The sequence below is a fragment of the Branchiostoma lanceolatum genome, chromosome 1 (genome assembly GCF_035083965.1).
Source record: "Branchiostoma lanceolatum isolate klBraLanc5 chromosome 1, klBraLanc5.hap2, whole genome shotgun sequence".
Taxonomy (NCBI): Eukaryota; Metazoa; Chordata; class Leptocardii; order Amphioxiformes; family Branchiostomatidae; genus Branchiostoma; species Branchiostoma lanceolatum.
This window is the reverse complement of record NC_089722.1, coordinates 12,089,481-12,111,171: the sequence shown is the minus strand read 5'-3', so window position 1 is coordinate 12,111,171 and position 21,691 is coordinate 12,089,481. Positions and strand designations below refer to the sequence as shown.

At 40.1% G+C, this 21,691-nt stretch overlaps 2 protein-coding genes and 1 long non-coding RNA gene across 8 annotated transcripts in view; 1 reads left to right on the top strand and 2 right to left on the bottom strand.

Annotated features, from left to right (window-relative positions):
* Positions 1-9,956, bottom strand: part of LOC136434762 (centrosomal protein of 85 kDa-like) — a 32,346-nt gene extending 22,390 nt beyond the window's left edge. For both annotated transcript variants that reach the window (XM_066427807.1, XM_066427815.1), the window contains exons 1-4: positions 9,819-9,956; positions 6,551-6,651; positions 5,892-5,945; positions 5,385-5,486 (exon numbers count right to left, since the gene is read on the bottom strand). In XM_066427807.1, the coding sequence (XP_066283904.1) occupies positions 5,385-5,486; positions 5,892-5,945; positions 6,551-6,596 (202 nt within the window). In that variant the 5' untranslated portion in view covers positions 6,597-6,651; positions 9,819-9,956. The remainder of the gene's footprint in view (positions 1-5,384; positions 5,487-5,891; positions 5,946-6,550; positions 6,652-9,818) is intronic.
* The window catches only part of LOC136434817 (alpha-2,8-sialyltransferase 8F-like), a 37,714-nt gene that overhangs the window by 9,851 nt on the left and 6,172 nt on the right, over positions 1-21,691 (top strand). The window contains exons 2-13 of one of the 5 annotated variants that reach the window (XM_066427897.1): positions 6,123-6,242; positions 10,996-11,064; positions 11,958-12,059; positions 12,616-12,724; positions 13,544-13,689; positions 14,330-14,443; positions 14,693-14,848; positions 14,999-15,143; positions 15,310-15,422; positions 16,189-16,281; positions 16,613-16,908; positions 17,357-18,899. In XM_066427897.1, coding sequence (XP_066283994.1) covers positions 13,565-13,689; positions 14,330-14,443; positions 14,693-14,848; positions 14,999-15,143; positions 15,310-15,422; positions 16,189-16,281; positions 16,613-16,908; positions 17,357-17,574 — 1,260 coding nt within the window. In that variant the 5' untranslated portion in view covers positions 6,123-6,242; positions 10,996-11,064; positions 11,958-12,059; positions 12,616-12,724; positions 13,544-13,564 and the 3' untranslated portion in view covers positions 17,575-18,899. Of the gene's footprint in view, positions 1-6,122; positions 6,243-10,990; positions 11,065-11,957; positions 12,060-12,615; positions 12,725-13,543; positions 13,690-14,329; positions 14,444-14,692; positions 14,849-14,998; positions 15,144-15,309; positions 15,423-16,188; positions 16,282-16,612; positions 16,909-17,356; positions 18,900-20,965; positions 21,080-21,691 lie in introns of those variants that run through there. The other 4 variants (XM_066427889.1, XM_066427905.1, XR_010755792.1 and 1 more) reach the window with 4 other exon arrangements.
* LOC136434883 (uncharacterized) lies at positions 18,325-20,916 on the bottom strand. Its single transcript, XR_010755795.1, has 3 exons — positions 20,473-20,916; positions 20,083-20,155; positions 18,325-19,515 (listed from the first exon to the last, which is right to left on the bottom strand). It is a non-coding gene; the product is annotated as an uncharacterized lncRNA (long non-coding RNA).

Here is a 21,691-nt window from a genome sequence, read left to right as displayed (position 1 = left end):
CCAGTCCCTCCATCTTTGCAAATTTGGGGGGTGACACCCCGCTGGTTTGCCTTTCCTCGCTATCCGTTCGCTTATCAAGTTCACTCAGCTTCCTCCTACTAGGGGTTAGGTACCTCAGGGGGAACATTAGTCGTGACTGAATCACATCACACATGCGGGCGGTGTTAGAAACCCCGCTACCTGCCATTTCTGTACTTTCTCTGTCCGAGAAATCGTCCCAACCAGAAGTCTTAACAAATTCCCTGTCAATGTCTAAAATTTGCGAGACAAGAGGCGGACAGACACGACTGCTAGTCCGGCACACGCCAAATCCACCTGCTATCTAACGGTTCTTTCATGGAGTCCCTCTTATGAAAGCCGTTGTCCACAAAAGCGTGATAAAGTGGTGCTTATTTGAACGGCGTCTTGTGTGATCGTGTTTGGCCAGCAGAAACAATAGGGTTAATGGTGTTTGACACTGAAAGGTTTCCCCCCACATGTAAACAAAGCTGTCATCGAGCATGAAACTGGCCTGTTACATGGTATGTGCACCTGGATACTCTTATTTTACAACTGTTGTTACTTTTGTACAATGTTAAGAGAAACGAAAACATGGGGAATGCATTTTTTTCAGAAATATGTCCCCAACTTAACCTTATAAAAATGCTAGCTTAAGGTCAAAACAACAAAACTGGATAATAACTCAAACTTTTGACATGGTAGTTGAGGGCTTTACAGACTTCCCTCCATAAATGACACAGAATTATTACAAAAGCCACCTTTCCTTTATACATGTAAGTAACAATCACTCTAGTTTTATGACTGTTGTAACATTTCTACAAGTCTTTAATCACCATTGCAAAGATACTAGAACATTCATCTTTCTCAAAACTCAGTCATTTGTTCAGTAGGCCCATACCCACGAAAAAACATGATAATCTATATAATTTTGAGTTCTGCTTGCAAACCAATCGATATATCAGCGAAAGCATCAAGCAAAAGAGATAATTGAAAGGTGTTTCTTAATGTAGTCAGTTTTGTTGCTATACAATATCATGTAGCTAAAACTTTCATAAAATAATGTAAGAGTTACTGAATAGGTTAGTCAAACAGGTAGAAGTAATATCTCCAAATTTATGACTACAATAAAATTAACAGTCAGTGTTGTAATTCAGTGTAAAGTTACCTGGACACTGATTGACATGTTTGATATCAAACAAAATGCCATTTATAACCCTTATAACAACATTTGCACCAATCACATAATGTTTAGCAAGTCTTGCCTAACAACATACATGTACATGTACATGTACTTTAGACCACAGCTGGGCTGTAACTAAGTTGTTGTTATAAATAGTTTGGCCGATAAGACTATAAATCATACTTTATTCAATAAATGAACTATTCCACAGTTTATGACTGTACAGCTATAACATAAACTACAACTTACAAGTGTTGTAAAGTTATCTAAACAGTGATTGGCATGTTTGCTATCAAACAAAATGCCCTCTGGTCCCCTGTAGCCCATACAATGACATGTGTGCTTATCATGTACTGTTTAGTCTATTGTCTAAGGCCATAATTTAGGATACAGCCAGGCTATATGTATGGTGTAATAAGAACAGGGTTTGGTGGTTAAGATCATGGATCATACTTTTTTTTAAGTTGCCAAGTAACAACAGTTGTGCAACTATCATCACAAACATGCAAAGAAAAACAGATCTTTCTTTTTACTCCAGTCTAGATGCTTTCCAGATGGATATATATATAGATAGATGTTAAATATGAAGTGCTTACAATGAGTGACAGTTAGATTGTAAAATCCACTTGACCATAGAACTTTCAAGCATTATATGACAGAACTCTTGGCACCCATGACCTGAATTGGTGCACTTGAACTTTTGTGTTAGCTTGGAAGGGATTTCCAACTAGTGATACTGTACCATAAAGCCCTATTTTCTTTCCAGTCATGTCAGTCTATTTTTTCCTTAGATTTCTCAAAAGACACAAAGAATCAAATAGCCATATATTGTAGCACAAGCCCAATGCTGTCACCTTCCCCTTATCCAGTACATGCATCTGCTCACAAGTTCTCCTGATACCACCCATGTAGCTGTATTGTCTTTACAGAAGTTAAGTAAACAACACTAATGCAGGTACAAAAGATACACTGCACCAGGTTTGCCGTAGGAAAATTGATAAACAAAATGATTACAGGAAAGGTAGAATTATAAAAAATGTATATGAGGGACAATATATAAATTGATTTACTGTTGCTAACTTGCCAAACCATATACATAAAATCCTATTTTGCACAGAAGTTCCTACAAAATGTTAAGCTTATATTACCCTCTTCATCAATCCTCCTCTCCCCTTCACTGACCATGAATACCGGCCCGGTCCTCCCTTGGCTTTAGAAACTGAAGCTGTCCCAGTTTTCATGTTGTTAAAACAAACTTGGATAGGCACTTAATACTTTAAAGGTCTATCGTTCACTGCATGGTTGGGCATGTACATGTACTGAATAATAATGTTGTTTATTAATCAATTCAAACAGATTTGGTGTGAAAGGTATCTTTTAACAAGTACAGAACAAACATGCAACTTTCTGTTACAATAATGTAGACTTGTATCATATTGGAAGTTGTAACAATGTGACCATCAAGACAATACAATGTCATCGTATGAGTGAAAGATTGAATGTGTACATTTCCATGTAGGAAACAATTACAAAAGCTAGAAAGTCTATCATTTCTACTTACTTCAATACCAAATTGAAAAAGTATAAATTCAAGCAAGACAATGATTTTCTTTCAATCTTCATCAAAAATAATACTGTGTGAGATAAACAATGCTTTAATTTTCAAATATCATGCACCAAGTCTCCATTATGAATTTCTCACAATGATCACAGATTGTTAAACCCTTTAGATAACACAACAGGAAAGCTTGAACATTTAACACTGGTCCCTTAAAGTGGGAAGTCATTTTTTACATTTCAAGGATACCTTAATTTTCATTGGATACATGTAGTACAGTTTTTCTCAATGTCATATGATATCAAAGTGCATGTCTGTAGTTGTGCCTCTAGATATTCCAAACTTCCAGTGGCCTTCAAAATTCTAATCTAAATGATCACTGATCAGTATTTTGTAAGACACTTCCTGACACAGACAGTACAAAATGTAGAAGCAACGTTGCTGGTGAACACTTACCCGAGCAGCCAGCCCTCCTTCACCACAGTCCCATGCTTCCCTAACACTTCAGGAACAAAAGCCCCAACCCTGTTCCACCTGCGTGCCCACAGCAGACCGACCTATTTACCTGCGCTTCACGCCTGTTTTCCCACATCAAGAAAACATTTTATCACCTAAAAGCCACAAGCTTACAAAACAGTCGCAACACAACTGGACCCCGGTAAACAACTCCGCATTTGCCTTGCCTTTTTGGAAACTGATCTCAGCCAATTAGACCACGAACATTTTCCTCTCCGCCACGATACGATTCACGTGTAACAAAGGAGACAGGACAAACACTTCAATAAGGACCCCAGAAGTTGTAACCGGAGAGCACAGCGTGTCAGGGTAGCCACACAAGATACAGTCTGTCGATTCACAGGGTCACAGATGATACTGCAAAGCTCTATGACTACCGTGAAAGCCAACCAAACTGACCGTAGGGGATCCCATACTTGTCGGCTTTGTTTACAGTAAACAAAATGGCCAAGAGCACCAACAGGTCTGTCCCTCCCCTATGGCCAGCTTTTGAAAACACTCCTCATAACTACATAACTAAGACAATAAAAAATTGCATTTTATAACGAGGGTAAAGAGAGGAGGTGTTATCAAACCTGTTCCAGCTATGAAACTCTGAGGCTACCATGGTACCTGTGGAGTGCTTCGCTAGTTTTTAATGACTGGGAATCCCGTTAGTAAACAGAGTAGGGGGTAAAGAAAGCAAGGACCAGAAATTGAGTCCCTCCTGCACATTCTCAGCAGCTATGAGGTCTACCACAACTAACACAGAAAACTTAAGTCAGTCCAGCTATAACAGCAGGCATATACATGTATGTACACCTGTACATGTTGAAAAACAGGCAACTTTTTTTCTGGTGAGGTTTTCCAAAGAAATTCCTGTATTTAACAACTGTTATATAGTATACATATATACACATATGTACTACCAAATGCATACTTGTTAACTGCAAAGGAAGTTGTTCAAAACCTAATAATATTTTCCTAACAACGAAAATCAATATCCTTTTTCAGTTATTCTGATCACAAACGGACAAACCATCAACCCGATGCTGGACAGGAGGTATTGAAGACAAACTTTCCAAATCAATGATCCTGTTACAAAATCATGAAAATACGTAACGAGTGAATTAAAGAGACTTTCCACAAGAGGCTGCAACTGCTGGGTTACCAAATATTAGACAGATCGCTCAACAAATTTCATGGATGAAAAAAATTCGTTTTTTACATTTTGTGTGTTTTGTTGCCATTAATAATCAAATCAAACTTTTAGATCTTGCATCATATTCCAAACATGAAATCAAGGGTAAAACAAATCCAATTTTGTTCGCTGTAGCATATTCCAATAACAATATGACTGCACATCCAGTAAAAAGCTAGTAAATGTAGTAACTAAAACCAGACTCAGTTAGCACATTACCTTAACTCAAATGGGATGCCTCTCAGTTTGCAGTAATGCTGACTAACCAATACTAAACGCATGCAGTACATCCACAGGAATAGACACACAACTGCTGAATCAGAATTGTCCCATTCTATGCCTGAAAAACAACAGATTCTAATTCAGAAGCAAATACCCTCAACAGATTTACCAGTGCTGTTCGTGCCTGGCACAGTAGATTTGACAAGTCCAGCCATTTAACAGGTTATAATCCCAGTTCTATCCCTACAATCACAGAAGTATGAAAAACTACATTCTCTGTAGGCTTACCAGTCACTCTATGTGTTAACACTAATTCAACGGTCCAGGTGGCAAGGGTCGGACCCACTTGTTGGAAGTCAAAAGACTGTGATATTATATAAAGTAACCCATGAAACCGTGACCAGCGTATGTAACAGAGAATTCTAACATTACCTTACGACTTCTATATTTTGATCTTATGATTCAACTGTTTGGTGAATGGTTGGAGTAGTTGGATGAACAATACAGCTCTTCAATCAATCAAGCCAAGTTTTTAGCTTTTTACCAGAATTTTGAAAAACAAGATTTGGATATAGTTTTTCTATTATTGGATATAGTTTGTTTTATAGAAAACTATTCTTGACATATACTCTTTTGGTAGCTTTAGGAAATTCTAAGAAGAAAGTTCCAACTTTCTATAGTTGCCAACCTCCCAATCCCAAGATTTGGTTTCTATAATTTCTACCCACCATCCTCTGCTGCCGGCCTGGTTGTCCTGCTTGACAGATGTCTGTGTCGGCTAGTGCTGGGTTTAGTGGACACCGCTGGTGATGCCCAGTCAACATCTGCATCTACCGGTAGTGATACAGATAACATTTACAGATAGCCGGGGTTTTACACCGAAGTGCAGTTATACCGGTTATACATTGTACATGTATAAATAACATTCTAATCAACAGTGATAATAATAGATAACACACAACCTTTCAATCAATCAATCAATAAAATTGGTGTAACAATTTAAACATTTCTCATTTTGATCCTTTTCCCTGCTAAGTCCAGCAATGAAATCTTGGTACTTATGTCTGCAATATGTTCGACTCCGCATTATCCTAGATATGAGTTGATGGCTAAGATGCTTCCAGTTTTCTTGACTCTTATCATCCAGCTTCTTCTTGTCTTATTCCCTTTTGAAAGGCCTGAGAAACAGAAGCTTAATAACGAATATAAAGACTAACCCTAAACTGTTCACATACCTTTTGCTCCTGATCTGGGAAGTTCTACAAAGTCATTATGGACTGTCTGGTACTCTGGAACAAGACAAGATGCAATATTGTGTGAATATGGTATTCATGTAAATAAAGGCTACATCATGTAACTCAGAAAGTAGACCTTGGAGCAACAAAACAAACACTGAAGAAAAAATGACAATAGTCAGTCTAAAAAAAGCAGGAAAAACTGACAGCTATGTATTTTTTTTTCTGCAGGTGATGAGTCCCTGAAGCCAACCACCATGGGTAGCAAATCACTATCATTACCATGGTTAAGGACTCCACCCCCTGGCCCAGAGCTACATCAGTACATGTTACACATTCACAGATTCACTGGTAGGTAATTTATACCATGTACGAATAACGAAGCTCGTCAACAGCTGATTACTTAATCTTTGATATCAACAACAGAAACTGTCAGCAAAAAAATGAAATTCACAACACACAAATTATTCTTCATCCAAGCATGCCATATCAACCTTTTTATTTTCGGTATTAAAAAAATTCATACATTTCTTCTTCACATAAAATGCTTTGTCTCTGTTCCACTTCACTCATATAAATGTCCAAACCAGGCCATTGCATCAAAATATGGCTACAAGAGGTCAGAGGTCAAATGAAAGTTTTAAAAAAACTGTACCAACCTGGCACATTGGTCTGCTGTAGGTTGCCATGGTTACCACTGTGCATGCTGGGAAAACTATGTCAGCACAGGGTGTCAAAGGTCACTTTGTTATAACCAGTCCTGAAAAAAAAGAAAGTCACAAATTTACTTTCACTTACCAATCCTTTAAGAAATTATCAATAAGAATCTAGCTATAGACAGGCCCTTGAGTGTAAAATACAGATATGGCTATCAATGTTAGTTGATGGAAAGTTGATGAAAGATGCCCCCCACCCCCCACAAAGGACTGGATACTTGATGCTGGTGATACCTGTTGATGGCCATTAGCATCAGGACAGGAGGTCGCCAAATAGGTCACACTGATGACAAGTAAAAGGTTACGACGACAACCAATGGTTTCCATGTTAAAGGAACAAAAGGTTGATATTGAATGGGTATAGTGACTGGGTACCATCCTCTGTAGTTACCGCTGGCTCTCCATTTTCTGTCATGGTAAAGCAAGCAAAATGGGAGAGTCAGCTGTAACTACGGAGGATGGTACCTAGGCTAGACTGAGTCGGAACCCGGAGGGTCGTTGAAAATGGGGGATTTAGATACTACAGATATGCTAGGAATTAATGTCAAAAAAAGAGCATAAAGCGGTAAAAAAAACAGGGTCCATAATACTCCATATACAGACACACATCTGCTAGGAGGTCATGTGAGGTTGTGTGAGATCATCATGTGGGGTGATATTGACTGATCGGTCAACACGTACTAGTACAGTGTCGTACATACACTCTGATGGCAATCACTTGGGGTTGGCAGTTTCCAGGCAAACACTTTGACACTGTTGTCATCTAACTAAAACTTTGAGATTTTAATACTTCACAAGACTTCGTGATATAGATAATTTTGACAGTCTTTGATTCATTTTAACATAAGAAATATATTCTGCTTTTCATAGAGTTGTAGAAACGCATGATCAGGATCTCTGAAGACTTTGACCTTGCCCCAATGCATTGGGTTCAATGTTTACCTCACAAAGGTCATGCAAACAAGCCACAGACAAAATGAACGAGAGGCAGCAGTCAGCAAGGAAGAGCAAGTAACAAACAAAACTACACATTTCAGTGTTCTGAAGTTGAACTGATCATGAACCCTTCGAGTCTAGATATAATCGAGGAAAAGTCATTGTCATCAATTACAGTAGCTGGCTCTTCAAGATCAAACTTACAAGTCAGTCGATATAACATGACTAAAGTGGGAGTCAACCCTGGAGCACTACAAGTACTAGTCTCCCAACCGTAACATTTGAAAGACAGCTGCAGTCTTGAACATTGTGTACAATTACACAGATACAGAAACCTAAGCTAAGCCCTAATGCAAGGCCCTGATTCAGGCCGGACACTTGACAAAGTTTTTGTAGTGTATTGATGTGAAGCTTGCGACAACAAAACTTGTCCTTACCTTACCTTACCTGGAGGCTAAAAAGTCATGAAAGAAGCAACTCCCAATCGCTGAGAAAGATGTTTTGTTCATGACTACTTTGACTCATTAACTACACATTCCTGCAATTCTACAGGTGTTCATTTCAAAATGGGTACAGAGGAAGTTGTGGTCAATAGGAAGGTCTTGTTTCCAAAATACAAAATGTAGTTCAGGGAAAGGAAATGAAGGTGGCACAATTTCAGCCAATGACTCATTTCCTTGAAACAAAATCTAGATTTCAAAAGTTCAACCGGAAATATTTCCCAAACCTTTGCATTGGTGAATTTTTACCTTTTCTCTTGGACCACTTTGACACTAAACCTTTTCAGTCTTGGAAACTTTGGTTTCACTTTAAGTTCAAAATGATTGCCAGTACAACTACTCATACTACGACATATGGGCTCAAAAGAAATCTGTCTTAAACTTCAAACATCCAGGTTTGTTTAAGAACCATTAACAAGGGAAGCTGCATGGAAAATGAAACCACAGAAGTCAAGTTCTTTGTCCTAAACTTGCCGTTAACCAAGATGCTTTGAAACGCTTTCACAAAACATGCATTATTCCTCCCTCTCACAAATCCTTCTATAGCTGCACAATCTCATTCACTGTATTGGCAGATCAACTGTCAGACTATTTAGCGCACGTTTCCTGCCATGAATATGTAGTTGTGCCTTCTTGAAAAGCTTGTACAGAACATGTAATGTGATCATCTCTTACAAATCTGTATACAGGCATAACTGACAAAGATCTAATTCACTACCTTGACAGATTGATTATTAAACTATTTACAGTAATTGCAATCATAAGGCAGAAAGCCTGTTCTAAACAGCGTACAATGGGAGCGTGTTTTGGATCTGTAGGGAAGAGCACGAACGGAATAACAAACTCATTTAGGACGCTTTGTTGGTGTTGACCTATCAGTAGATAGGTAAACAAGGAGATCAGTATTGAACACAGCTGAAACCCACACTGCGTTACAAAGAACCAAATAAAGAGGGGAACGATTCTCGTCAAGCAATGACTTGTCACAAGCCACATGCACTGGATAAAATAGGCAGCGGACAAAAGATGCCAAGAATGTCACGACCAGCCCCCCACAACAAATTTGAGAAAGAAACCAAAGTTAAACAAACAAACAAAAACACAATCTGATCATTACAAAGACAGGAACAGAGAAGAGTTTGTACATTACTTACAGCAACTGTTCTAATCACTATTGGAAAAGAAGTAAACATCACTACAAGTTTCTACTATGATGGTGAAAGTCGTCACCAAATAGGCCTCATCCTAAGAAAGATATGGAAGGCTTCGGAACATTCTGATATAAAGCTTTGTGCCTTCGAAGTCTTGGCTGGTGAAACTTTTTTTTATCATGGTGAGCTTTATGTTAAATCTTCAACAACCAAATCCTTCTTGGTACAGTATAACCGAGGACATCATATAAATACTAGTATATGTACAAGTGAGCTGTTATAATATATATATGAGTCCGTCTTCGCCCCCCTCCCACAGATTCAGTCACGAAACAGTTGCCTATTCACAAATTAGAGTACAAATACTATACAGAAAAATTATTTAACAATAAATTCCATGTACAAAGTGATATCTACGATTCTCAAATTATATATTAACTCCCTCAAAAAAAAACATTTGTTTCGAAATTCATATAATATTCATTGCCATGCATGATAGAGCACAACATGCCGAGCTTTCCCAGTGGGTTCGGACTATCAGCAAACAAAGCTACAAATTTGTACAAAGGTACTTAAGAAGCAAATAAAAACAGCCCTAAACGCCCCGTTGGCTTGGTAACATACCAGACTGCACGACGAGGAATAATTGTTCAGAAATGGCGCCAAATGAAGCAGCAAGTCGTGCTTTCCCTGTGAGGTTTCCCCGCTGAAGTCGTGTCGGTTCGAAAACAGAGCGAGCCAGGAAGTGATGACGTCAAAGCGGGATCTGCCATTTGATTTGGAGGGGTGCAAAACGCGAAATGTATTTTGCCCACAAACAAACCGGGCAACAGCAAGGCAAGACTGATACAATTAACAAATGCCTTCTCCTGAAATATACGATCTTACTGCCCAACCAGCAACTGAAGAATGCCAGTGACAAACCTATAAACAAGCTTAAAGAATTAAACGTACTCCCTTTTGATCAATAAGGCCATGTTGATTTGATTATATAATGTCCTTGATTATATGGATGACATCTAGCCTCTACCATGGACCAGGCTCCGCGGGATGGCTGGAAAAATAGTAGAAATTGGCCTAATAGAGTGAATAGTGTGCCAAGGGAGTTAGCTACGGAGAGAGGGTCCAATCCATCGATTATGGAGCTTCACTGTATAGCGGACTACCCTGTATAGCCGAGTACCTGACCTCGGCTGATTTCTACTATTTTCCCAACGATAGGACGGAGCCTAGTCCATCGATAATGGAGCTTCACTGTATAGCGGACTCACCCTGTATAGCGGTAGCCTGGATACCAGACCTCTCGCGCGATGCGATGATAAGCCCTTTAGGGCGGGGAAGACCTAGTTGTAGGGATAGAGTTGGCACCAGGGAGCGCTTGGCAGCCGAACTCTGGTTTCTATCGCGCTCCGGAGTACCGTCGGCTGATTTCTACTATTTTCCCAACGATAGGACGGAGCCTGGTAGAGGCTAGCTGACATCCGCGCACGCATGATTTTCGTCCCCAGAGGATGTCATCTGTATAATCAGATCAACATGGCCTAATGAAACCACCTTTTTTGGGACAATTTCTTAATGGATGTTGACGATCTGCGTTTGGTCTTTTGATAACATTCGGCTAACGCCTCTGTCCAGTTTTACATCGGGGAATTCGAAATCCCTTTATACATACATGACTTGTATGTTCATAATTTTCCCGATACATTTTCAGATGGAATGACCCGGCTTGGTTTGTCTGTTTATTTATGTTTGTTTATCTATTTCTTTATTTATTCAGTTCTCTTTTCTTTCACCAGGCCAGGGCGAAGCCCCGTCTGTGACGCAGTTTTACCGAAGATTCTGTACCATCCTTTATATAACGACATCCAAGGTCAATACGACAAGCTTCTTATGAACATTTCCTGAAATTAATTCGAACCAAGCTCGGATAGCAAGGAACGCAATTTTGTGTGTTTATCTTTGACGCTACCATCACTCGACGGTCGATTTACATGTTTTACAAGGGCAAACGTCCATCAACGGTCAAACTTGTAAAACGAGATTGTATCAAGTTTCAAGTCAAATGAAATGTGAACTGGCATTCCTGTGTGTGAAATGAACCATAACTGCAACAAAATAAAGATGTACCAATATATACCCCGTGTGTGCTGATTTAGTTTCATCGTTTCATTAACGAATTCCAACTAGTTACCTAAAAATAAGTAGCCTCTACCAGGCCCCGTCATAGCGCTGGGAAGACAGTAGTCCGCTATACAGGGTAGTCCGCTGTACAGTGAAGCTCCATTATCCTCCCAGCGATAGGACGGGGCCTGGTAGAGGCTAAAAATAAGCACTCCGCCGACATATAGGTTGCTTTATTAGTGCTGTATTGGAAGGCTAAGATGATGTTTAAATCTAACGATCATTCCAGAAATCATGAATCTGCGAAACGAATGAACTTTGATGTCTTTTAATCCTGTATTCTAGTTACGTGTACTTTGTATTTTACGTTACGTCAACCTTCTTTTGAGTGATTATCAAATGTATAGACCACGGATCTGTATAAAGTCAAATGTGGTCTCCCTCGACTACATCTGGTAAACATACGCATTTAAAATGTAAGATTCACCCGATGAGAGTTTCATTTCCGTGGCTAAACTAGACGAGATGGGTACAAAAATGTGGCGCATATCTTTTCTAGAAAAAAATGTTAAATGGTTGCTTCATATTTACCAACACTGAGGTGGTTTAAGAAACCAAACTTAGTATCGTTTCTTCTTGTAGATTTCCTTTCCATCGAACGTCATTTTGCATCCCTGGAAGGCTGGAAGAGACTGTTGCATGGCTTGATGGTTTGCAGCCCCAAATTGAGACCCGAACTAAAACGTGGGTGAATGACCTTACAGTTACACACGTCCTCGATGTTGTAGCAAGAACCGGAGGCGGTAGCCCAGGTTTATGACGACCCAGGCCAGTTTTCCCTAGCCTCTACCAGGCTCCGTTCTATCGTTGGGAAAATAGTAGAAATCAGTCGAGGTACTCCGCTATACAGGGTAGGTCCGCTATACAGTGAAGCTCCATTATCGATAATGGCACTTCACTGTATAGCGGAGTACCGTCGGCTAATTTCTACTATTTTCCCAACGATAGGACGGAGCCTGGTAGAGGCTAAGTTTTCCCATGGTCCTTAGAAGTTGTTGGGCGGGTATCATAACCCTACAGGCTTTGCAGGCCTCGACAATGTGAACTGTAGGGAGGGTCTCGTGAGCTAGGTCAGGTCGCCTCACTTGATCTTGTCACATCAAAGCAATAGAATTAACACAGTGTAAAAGGATGACAGGATGGAGACTGTACCATTCTACAAACCTTCTTTATGATTTTTTCTTGTAAAGGTAATATCATTCTCAAGTACTTAACCTAACCCTATCTACTATTGGTGGAGTCCAATTGTTACCCAGTTGCAACGACCTCAAAAGCTGTTGGACGGGTTGTGGCTGTTGGTGCTGTGATACATATGATTACTGCAAGCTGTGATCGAGGGCTAAACACAGGTGAATCCACTTCATTCAATATTCTGAAATTAGGCATTAGGAAATTTATCTCATGTATTCACTTGTGGCCACTGTTTGATGGCATAATATTGTAATTTGTAACTACAATTCGCCGCACGCAGAATGACGGTGCTCTCGGACCCCGGACAGGTGCTAACATTTTTTCGGGAGTGTGTGTGGCAGAAATGTGCAATAAAGGTCTCCATTCATCAATATATTGCCGCTAATTAGCTTTTATTAAGCAGCTATTGTAACCACCTTGGCCTGAAGAGAGTTCTAAGGTCATATAAACGTGTCCAAGCAAAAAAAACACACGACAAAACGGTCGCCGGTACCGCTCACATCAGGCCTTCGGAAACAACCTGTTTGTTGAGTCGGTAGAAAGTCACTCAAAGTCGATCCCCACCGTCATGGCAACTTGTACATTATTCATCGGGACGTTAGCTGGATTAGTCTCCAAGCAGACCCAACGGTTTCAAAGATCGTATCCAACCATCCAACTGGCAGAAGGAGTTTTTATCGACGGTGCCTGACAACTTATCTGGCTGACGAGCTTCTCTGGCTAGCCGTAAGTTGTACGATTTTGGCACCGTGGAGATCTGCTTGGAGATTAAGCTGGATGCCGTCGAAATGGGATTTAAAGATTCTGTAGCTTACTTGTGATTTAGTGAGTTTGAGGTGTGTTGCTTAACACGTGTATTGACTAAAATACTTTTCTAAACTAAATAAATGTACTAAATAGCTAGAGCTTTATATTTCGTCCTTATAGTACAGCAGTCAAGGTGTTCACATTCTTTTTCCTTCCATTGCGCTTTACAGTCATAACTGCGAAGAAACAAAATGAGGCGAATATTTTGTGCCCTGCCCCTGTTGTTTCTGGTAGCATTGCCTTTGTTGCTATTCAACCCGTCAGAAACTGTCAGTAGTGGTTACCCGGTGCGCTGGACACTGGTCACCAACGCCAGGTAAGCACCTCAACGTACTTAATCTTTATGGAGAATTTGAACTAATCGTCAAATTTGATAAAAAGATTGGACTTACCAGAACTTTTGACTGAATTGCTCAGTCCTCTTCAGTTATCTGACCCAATGGCGAAAAGTTTACATTCTCCATAATGTAATTTACATCACACACAATTACATATATTTGCTTGTTCTTGCAATCACTGCTTTAAAAGCTTCCTTACATCTACATCCATTGAAAAAGTAATTATAAAAAGATGAAAGACAGTGGAGAACACGACACTGACGACAATATTCTTAAGACGTCGGCAGGACAAAGACATCAGTGAAAGTGCCAATCACCTCCTTCTTAAGATGCAAGAACACTTGGCAGCTGTAAACAATTGATTAGTGACTGAAGAGTGCTACGAAGAGCTCTATAGCCTATTTCAGTAATTGTCCTTTCACTGCATATTATAGAAAAAGGACTAACAAATGCAGCAATGAAAAACCGAAAAATGAGACCAAAGGGTAGATGCATATGTAACATGTAGCTCTCTACCAAGTAGAGCTCGTTTCCGAAATATTGCCATGGGACTAACATAATAGTTGGTGCCTGCAGCCATCTCGATGTATTCATGTGACTTTATTTTCCTATTCCCAGCTTTCCTCTCAAAGTTATGGGAACTGAACACAAAGAAGAAATCAACAGTGTTACCAATACAACCGTCGTACTCAAAGATACACCCATGGAAAAGCCGCGACATGTGATAGTAAGGTACAGCAGCAACCATTGCCATGCATCTTCTCATCTTCTATTCCTTAAATATTGTCTAGAGGCATCCCCATAGTAATGCTAGGATCGCATTTCCAATGTAATGTAAAAGTATGTATAGGGGAATACACACAAATGTTGCAAAAGCACTTGTACTTCGGAAGGGTACAAGCATGCAGCTAGGTGTCACTACTGCAGTGTGAAGAATGCGGTCCTAAACGTTACTGAGTTTATACCCCCCCTTCATCACAGGAAACTGACTAAGAGTGAGAAGAAAATACTGCAACAATACACGCCGAATGAGCTAGCTGCTCAGAGATTATTCCTCGCCGACCAGGAAGCCGTGCAGTCCATACCAACGGAAGCCCCAGGATGGGTCTACAACAAAACAGCGGCGGATTTATTTCGGTAAGAGTCACAATCGATGGGGTGGTGGTGGGGGTGTGTGCAGTAAGGTGATTTTGAAATAAAGAGTCCGCTGTGTTGGTGGCATAAAAAGCTTGATTTAGTCAGGCTACGTTTCAAACTAGCATTCATTCGTTTCCCTCAATTTCACAGGCATAGAGCAATAAGCGGTCGCTTTGGAAACGGCAGTTTCTTAGTCACGCAAGAGAACACACATGTAAAGACCACCCTCAAGACTTATTTTGGGAAACCTCGGAACATCAAAGTAACAACAAAAGAACTTAGGCGATTTCCGAAGGTGGGTTTGGAACAATTACATTGAATTTAATGACGATTTGCAAAAACATATAATGATTCAGTCCGTATACATCTGTAAATGCATGACGCTCTAGTCAGTTCGAAGTTAAGAAGGTGCATGTAGTTTTAAAGTTATGAAAAGAGTTCATTCCATTATTTACTCACAGGAAAGCCCGTTTAAGACCAGGCGTTTCAAGACGTGCAGTGTTGTTGGGAACGGCGGAATACTGAACGGAAGCGGCTGTGGAGAAGAGATAGACGCCTCTGAGTTTGTGTTCAGGCAAGAAATACACAGTGACACACACACATATGCACACACACAGATGCACACACACATGTACATACGGCGTACACGTACACACACACACACACGCACACACACACATACACACATAAATATATACACATACATACGCACACATCTGCACAGACACATACACACATGCGAACACACACACATATAAACGTACACACTTACACACACATACATACACATTACACACATACAGATACATAATACATGTACACACATACACACACATACGCACACACACATACACACGCACACATACACAAACACATATACAAACACAATCACATGCACTCACAAATACTCCTTCCATTGCGAAAATCCATTCCACTTGAAATACTTCCCACTTAACGTCATCACTATAACTTAAGGGGGTAAAGTCTGCCACCTCTGATTACCCTGGTTCTTGACTGACATTGGATAGATGCACACGAATCAATGCTGTGCGAGAGCAATGGACAGGAGGCCCATTATCGAAATTCACCGTCCTTCCCAAGACCTATCTACATACTAAATATTATCATCAAAATCCATCTTTAGGTTATGCTGACCACAAATATTCGGAAACATGAACACACAGACAAACACAGACACACCTATAACAATACCTCGATTTTTTATGGAAGTAAAAATACACTAAGTCATACCACTGCGAGGATTTGTTGCCACGTACATACGCCGCGCCTTAAGACCACATAACCTACAGACATACTCATATTTGTCTTCTTTTATGCAGGTGTAACACAGCTCAAATGGACGATAAATATTGGAAGGACATTGGAAGGAGAACCAATCTTATCACCATGAATCCCGGTCAGGTCAACTTTCGGTACGCTTATATGTTCCAACTTCTTACAAAATGATGATACAGAAACAGCTATAATCAAATGCAATCTTGTACAAACCTTTCATGTGCACGTGATTAATCATAATTGCAAAAAATGCATATTGCATTCTATGCGAATGAGGTTCTTTACATTGTCTTAAATGCATTTGTTTGTTTGCTTGTTTGTTTGCTTGTTTGTTTGTTTGTTTGTTTGTTTGTTCACTGTTCAGATCTACGTAAATGTAGATATCCATTGTAAGTCGTATACCTTGCGTGTGTGAAGCTGAGGTCGACTTCGACCAGGGTGATGATTATCTTCTTTGATTCCACCCAGGTACAATAGTTTTGGTAACAAGCGAAATTTTAAAAAGATTGCTTTTAAAAGAACGTCTAAGGCTTTTAAAGAGGCCAAAGAAGCCTTCCTTCGGGACCTCTCAGTATACGGCGACAGCTATCTCTTCATCGAAGCCTTCCTGTATGAGCTGAGCGCAAAGCGGGCCTTCCTGGCACATCAAGTTCTGCTGGAAAGTCACGCCAAATACGAAGTTATCTTTCCTCATCCTGATTTCATAAGATCGGTGCACTCATACTGGAATGAGAGTGGTGTGGTGGCTCCAAGGGTGTCTACGGGTACGTGGCTTTAAGCTATCTCATAGTTTGGGTAAATCACGGTAGAAATTCAAGGCCTCCGCCCATTCTTTTTCTGTATGCCATGGACCTGAAACATTGACATTTACTCACGGCAATCCATAACACTGCACATACGCACTTCGAACTGTGAATTGGCTTATTATATCATCTGATACAATCTTACTATACATTTTTTAAACATCTCGCCATTTAAATACATGACCCTTTGAACTCGCATTCGTTGTCATGGCAATCAATCTATCGAATTTTCTTGACATATTCCATGGCAATCAATCAATCAATCAATCAATCATCGAATTTTCTTGAGATTGCTTCCACCAACAAACTCACACACGAACGAACGGACTTAGAAGTGTAACAGCTTTTGGCGGGGGTAAAGTTGATAATCTTTTTCTACGTATCCTTTTTTCCTTACTGTTTTATCCAGGATTACTCATGGCCTCTGTGGCCACACAGATATGCGAGGAGGTGCACTTGTACGGCTTCTGGCCCTTCCACTCCGACAGGAACAATAGACGCCTGACCGAGCACTACTACGACAATGCCCTTCCAAGCGACGCTCACAAGATATCCGAAGAGTTCAAACAATTGCAGCGTCTCCACAACACAGGAATTCTCCGTCTGACAACAACTGCGTGTCAGTGAGGAGACAACATTCTACAATTTGACGCTGAACTTTTGATCCATCACAACAAGAATAGGACTGGTAATGAAAAAGCATTGCCATGGCGACGGTGTTAGGTTTACTATTTATTGACAAATGCTTGTCGTTGCTGGTGTGTTTACTTATTAGATTGGATAGTCGAATATCTCTTGACATGGACTTTAGCTTCAACTTTAATTTCAATCCAACCCAAAGTGTTTATACAATCAACTGTATTTATGGCGTCAACATTAGTTTTGTGAACTTGAGTGCGCTATCGCTCTCTGTTCCTATTGTTTAGGATCTTTAAAAGATCTTATGACTTTTTCATTTGACCTTCATCGTTCTTAAGCATACATGACCTAATAACCTTGATGACGTGACCTCACGATTCAGGTTATGGGTCAGAGGTAAATCTCCAAGCAGATGTTGGAGGCAAAATCATAAAACGCAATGATCTAGATCTTGTCTCCGGACATCTGCTTGGAGATTAGATAACGATGCCTGGAGGTCAGCCTTTTTCAAGAAGGGACCGCAAGTCACATTTTCATGTGTTGGATCGCTTGTCAAACTCACCATGCCTTGACCACTGAATAGGTCATTCAGCTATGCCAAACCTAGTTGGTGATTTAAAAGCAAACTGGCACAGGCAATAGTTTTACATGTTCATATACAGTTGTACAAAAGTCTATAAGAACATTCTAAATAAAATAACACACGTCAAACTCCACAAGAAAGATGTCCACAGTATTGATATTGCAGAGTATTTATTCTGTGGTGGTAAAGTGCCAGAATTTGATTCTTTTAAGTTTTACAATCATTTCACAGCCAATATCATGGCAACTTAAAAGTTGCCTTTCTTATTCTCAGCATATTTTAGACAGAGCTGTAGCCACTGTAGCAAATCTGGGTAGGTTTCTAGTCTTTTAAATTTTAAAACCTTTCAGAAATCTTCAGTGTACTGTATATCATAAATGTAAAGCAATATTAGGTAATATTTTGGTGTCAATGTAATATAGCACATATTAGAATCCTAGATTTGTGAGAAATGTACACTGTGCAAGACTGTATGTATGTATGACTAAGCATGTACAAGTCTATGCAAGACTGTGTGTTCGGCTGTCAAGTACCATTGAGACTGTTACTCCTTCACCACATCCCTTCACCACTAGTCTTGAAGAAGGCAAACTCATTACTCAGAAGACATCCTGTTGTAAAACGTATGAAATGAGGAACACGGTATGTTAATAAGGACAGACCGACAACTGGGATAGAGAGGAGAGGACATGAAATTGCTGGAATAAAAGATCATTTCCATCGGCCACGACATTTGGTGTCTGTCTTCACTGTTCATCGAGGAGCCTCTCTATGCTATTTTACACCAAAGTTTGAAAGAAATATTCTGAATAGAAGGAACATTCATGTGATTGACATCTACAGCCACTTTTCAACACTTGTCATTATTTTTATTTTATAATTCTGACCTCTATGGATAGTACAAGAACAGTCCTCAGGAGGTGCACTCATTTCCTAACACCACCAGGAAATGCATACCAAGATGTAAACAAACCAGACGTCATGCCGGACACCAGACCAGACTCAGGAGTCCTTTTTGCATTCCTACATTTTGAAGGAGTTAGGTGGGACTATACCTTAGTATGGGACTGTCCTGGAATCTAGGTCTAAATTCTCCATAATGTAATTTCAACCAAATCAGGTGAACTTTCATGCTAATGTCAGACTTCAGTCTGCTCTGCGACTCCGTGTCTCTTCTTGGGGTTGGGGACTACCAGAGCCTTCCATCTCCTCAGCTGAACGTAAGTGTTCCCTGACTGGGTCGTCCTGTCTTCTGTCTTGAGCAGCATGACCCGTGAGACGCTCATCGTCCCCTCCTGTCCCGTCTACGTGGTCCGGATCAGGTCAACCGTGTCCCCTTCCTTCAGCTGCAAACATGGCATAAAGATTTATGTAAAGCAATGATCAGATTCTGAACCCAACGTAACTGGTCTAACCATATAAATAAATCTGTCCAGATACACAGCTTGTACTCTTCAGTACAAACCTGATGTGTTATGCCATGATGCGGTTTTACAGGGTATGCAATACAATACAATCCATCATAACTGTATAACCATTTATAGCTTCGTTAGGTTCCAAATTTTGATATAATTGGTATAACTGTCATAACCGAGTATAGTGTCATCAAGTTCTGAAGTTAACTGCTGTATAACTTTCAACAGGTTAGGCATCTAGGTAATAAGTTACACAATACACGAGTTACTCAAGCAACTGGGTAAGCTTTGCAAAAAGTCAGACATTTCAAACAGCTGGCATGTCAGATAGCTGACTCAGTCACTGATGAAAGATAGCAAAAATGCTGTCTGAAACATCTAACAGTTTACAAAATCTATATAGTTCTTGAGTAACTTTTTGTATTGGATCATAACTATAACCGTGTATGGGATCGTTAGGTTCTGAATCCACATTAGTCCCCACTTTTCAAGACTTACCGATATGCTCTTCTTCAACACTTTTTGTCCGTTCACCCTAATTTTGTTGGCATAGAATTCCTCCTCGATTTTACTGAAAAGACAGAAATATACAAAATGCACAATAAATCCTTAATTTAAAGCAAAAGCTAGATGTTTGTTACATTCTTCAAATATGATATCAATCACAAATACATCTGCAAAAGATACCGTAAATTGGTTTATATTCTTGGCTTTCGCAGTGATCTCTTGCGTGCTCTGACTTACATTGCATTGCTACGATTGCCACACACTGAAAATTTAAAACAATGCATTACGTCTTATGATAACCGATTATTCCAGAAATCATGAATCTGCGAAACGAATGAATCTTTTCAGGAAAAGTATGTTAAATGTTTGCTTCATATTTACCAAAACTGAAGGGGTTGAAGAATACCAAACTCGCTTCTTCTTGTAGATGACATTTCCTTTCCATCCAACGTCATTTTGCATCCCTCGAAGAGACGGTTGCATGACTTGATGGTGTGCAGGCCCAAATTGAGGCCCGAACTAAACGTGGGTGAATGACCTTACATACAGTTACACACGTCCTCGATATTGTAGCAAGAACCGGAGGCGATAGCCCAGGGATATGACCCAGGCCAGTTTTGCCATGGCCTTTGAAGTTGTTGGGCCGGGTATCATTGCATCATCCTACATGCTTTGCAGGCCTCGACAATGTGAACTGTAGGGAGGGTCTCGTGAGCTAGTTTAGGTCGCCTAACTTAATCTTGTCACATCAAAGCAATAGAAGGAACACAGTGTAAATGGATGACAGGATGGAGACTGTACCATTCCACAAACCTTTACTATTGTTTCTTGTTAACTTAGTAAAGGTAATGTCATTCTCAAGGACTTAACCTAATCCGATCTCCTATTGGTGGAGTCCAACGACCTCAAAAGTTGTTGGACGGGGTGTGGTTGTTGGTGCTGTGTATTATATAAAACACTGCAAGCTGTGAGCGAGGGCTAAACACAGGTGAATCCACTTCATTCAATCTTCTGAAATTAGGCATTAGGAAACATATCTCATGTATTCACTTGTGGCCACTGTTTGATACCATAATATTGTAATTTGAAACTACCGTCCGCCGCACGCAGAATGACGGTGCTCTCGGACAGGTGCTAACATATTTTCGGGAGAGAAGATTCATCATTGACCGAAAAGCGAGGAGAAGTAGAATTTATCTAAAGATAGTCATTTTTTTTGTATCCGTTAACTGTAGTACTTGTTATTTTGTTTTGTTGTGACCTGTACTTAGCCAAGTGTGGCAGAAATGTGCAATAAAGGTCTCAATTCATTAATATCTGGCAATAATTCGCTTTTATTAAGCAGCTATTGTAACCACCTTGGCCTGAAGAGAGTTCTGAGGTCATATAAACGTGTCCAAGCAAAAAAAAAACACGACAAAACGATCGTACCGCTCACATCAGGCCTTCGGAAACAACCTGTTTGTTGAGTCGGTAGAAAGTCACTCAAAGTCGATGCCCACCGTCATGGCAACTTGTACATTATTCATCGGGACGTTAGCTGGATTAGTCTCCAAGCAGACCCAACGGTTGCAAAGACCGTATCCAACTGGCAGAAGGA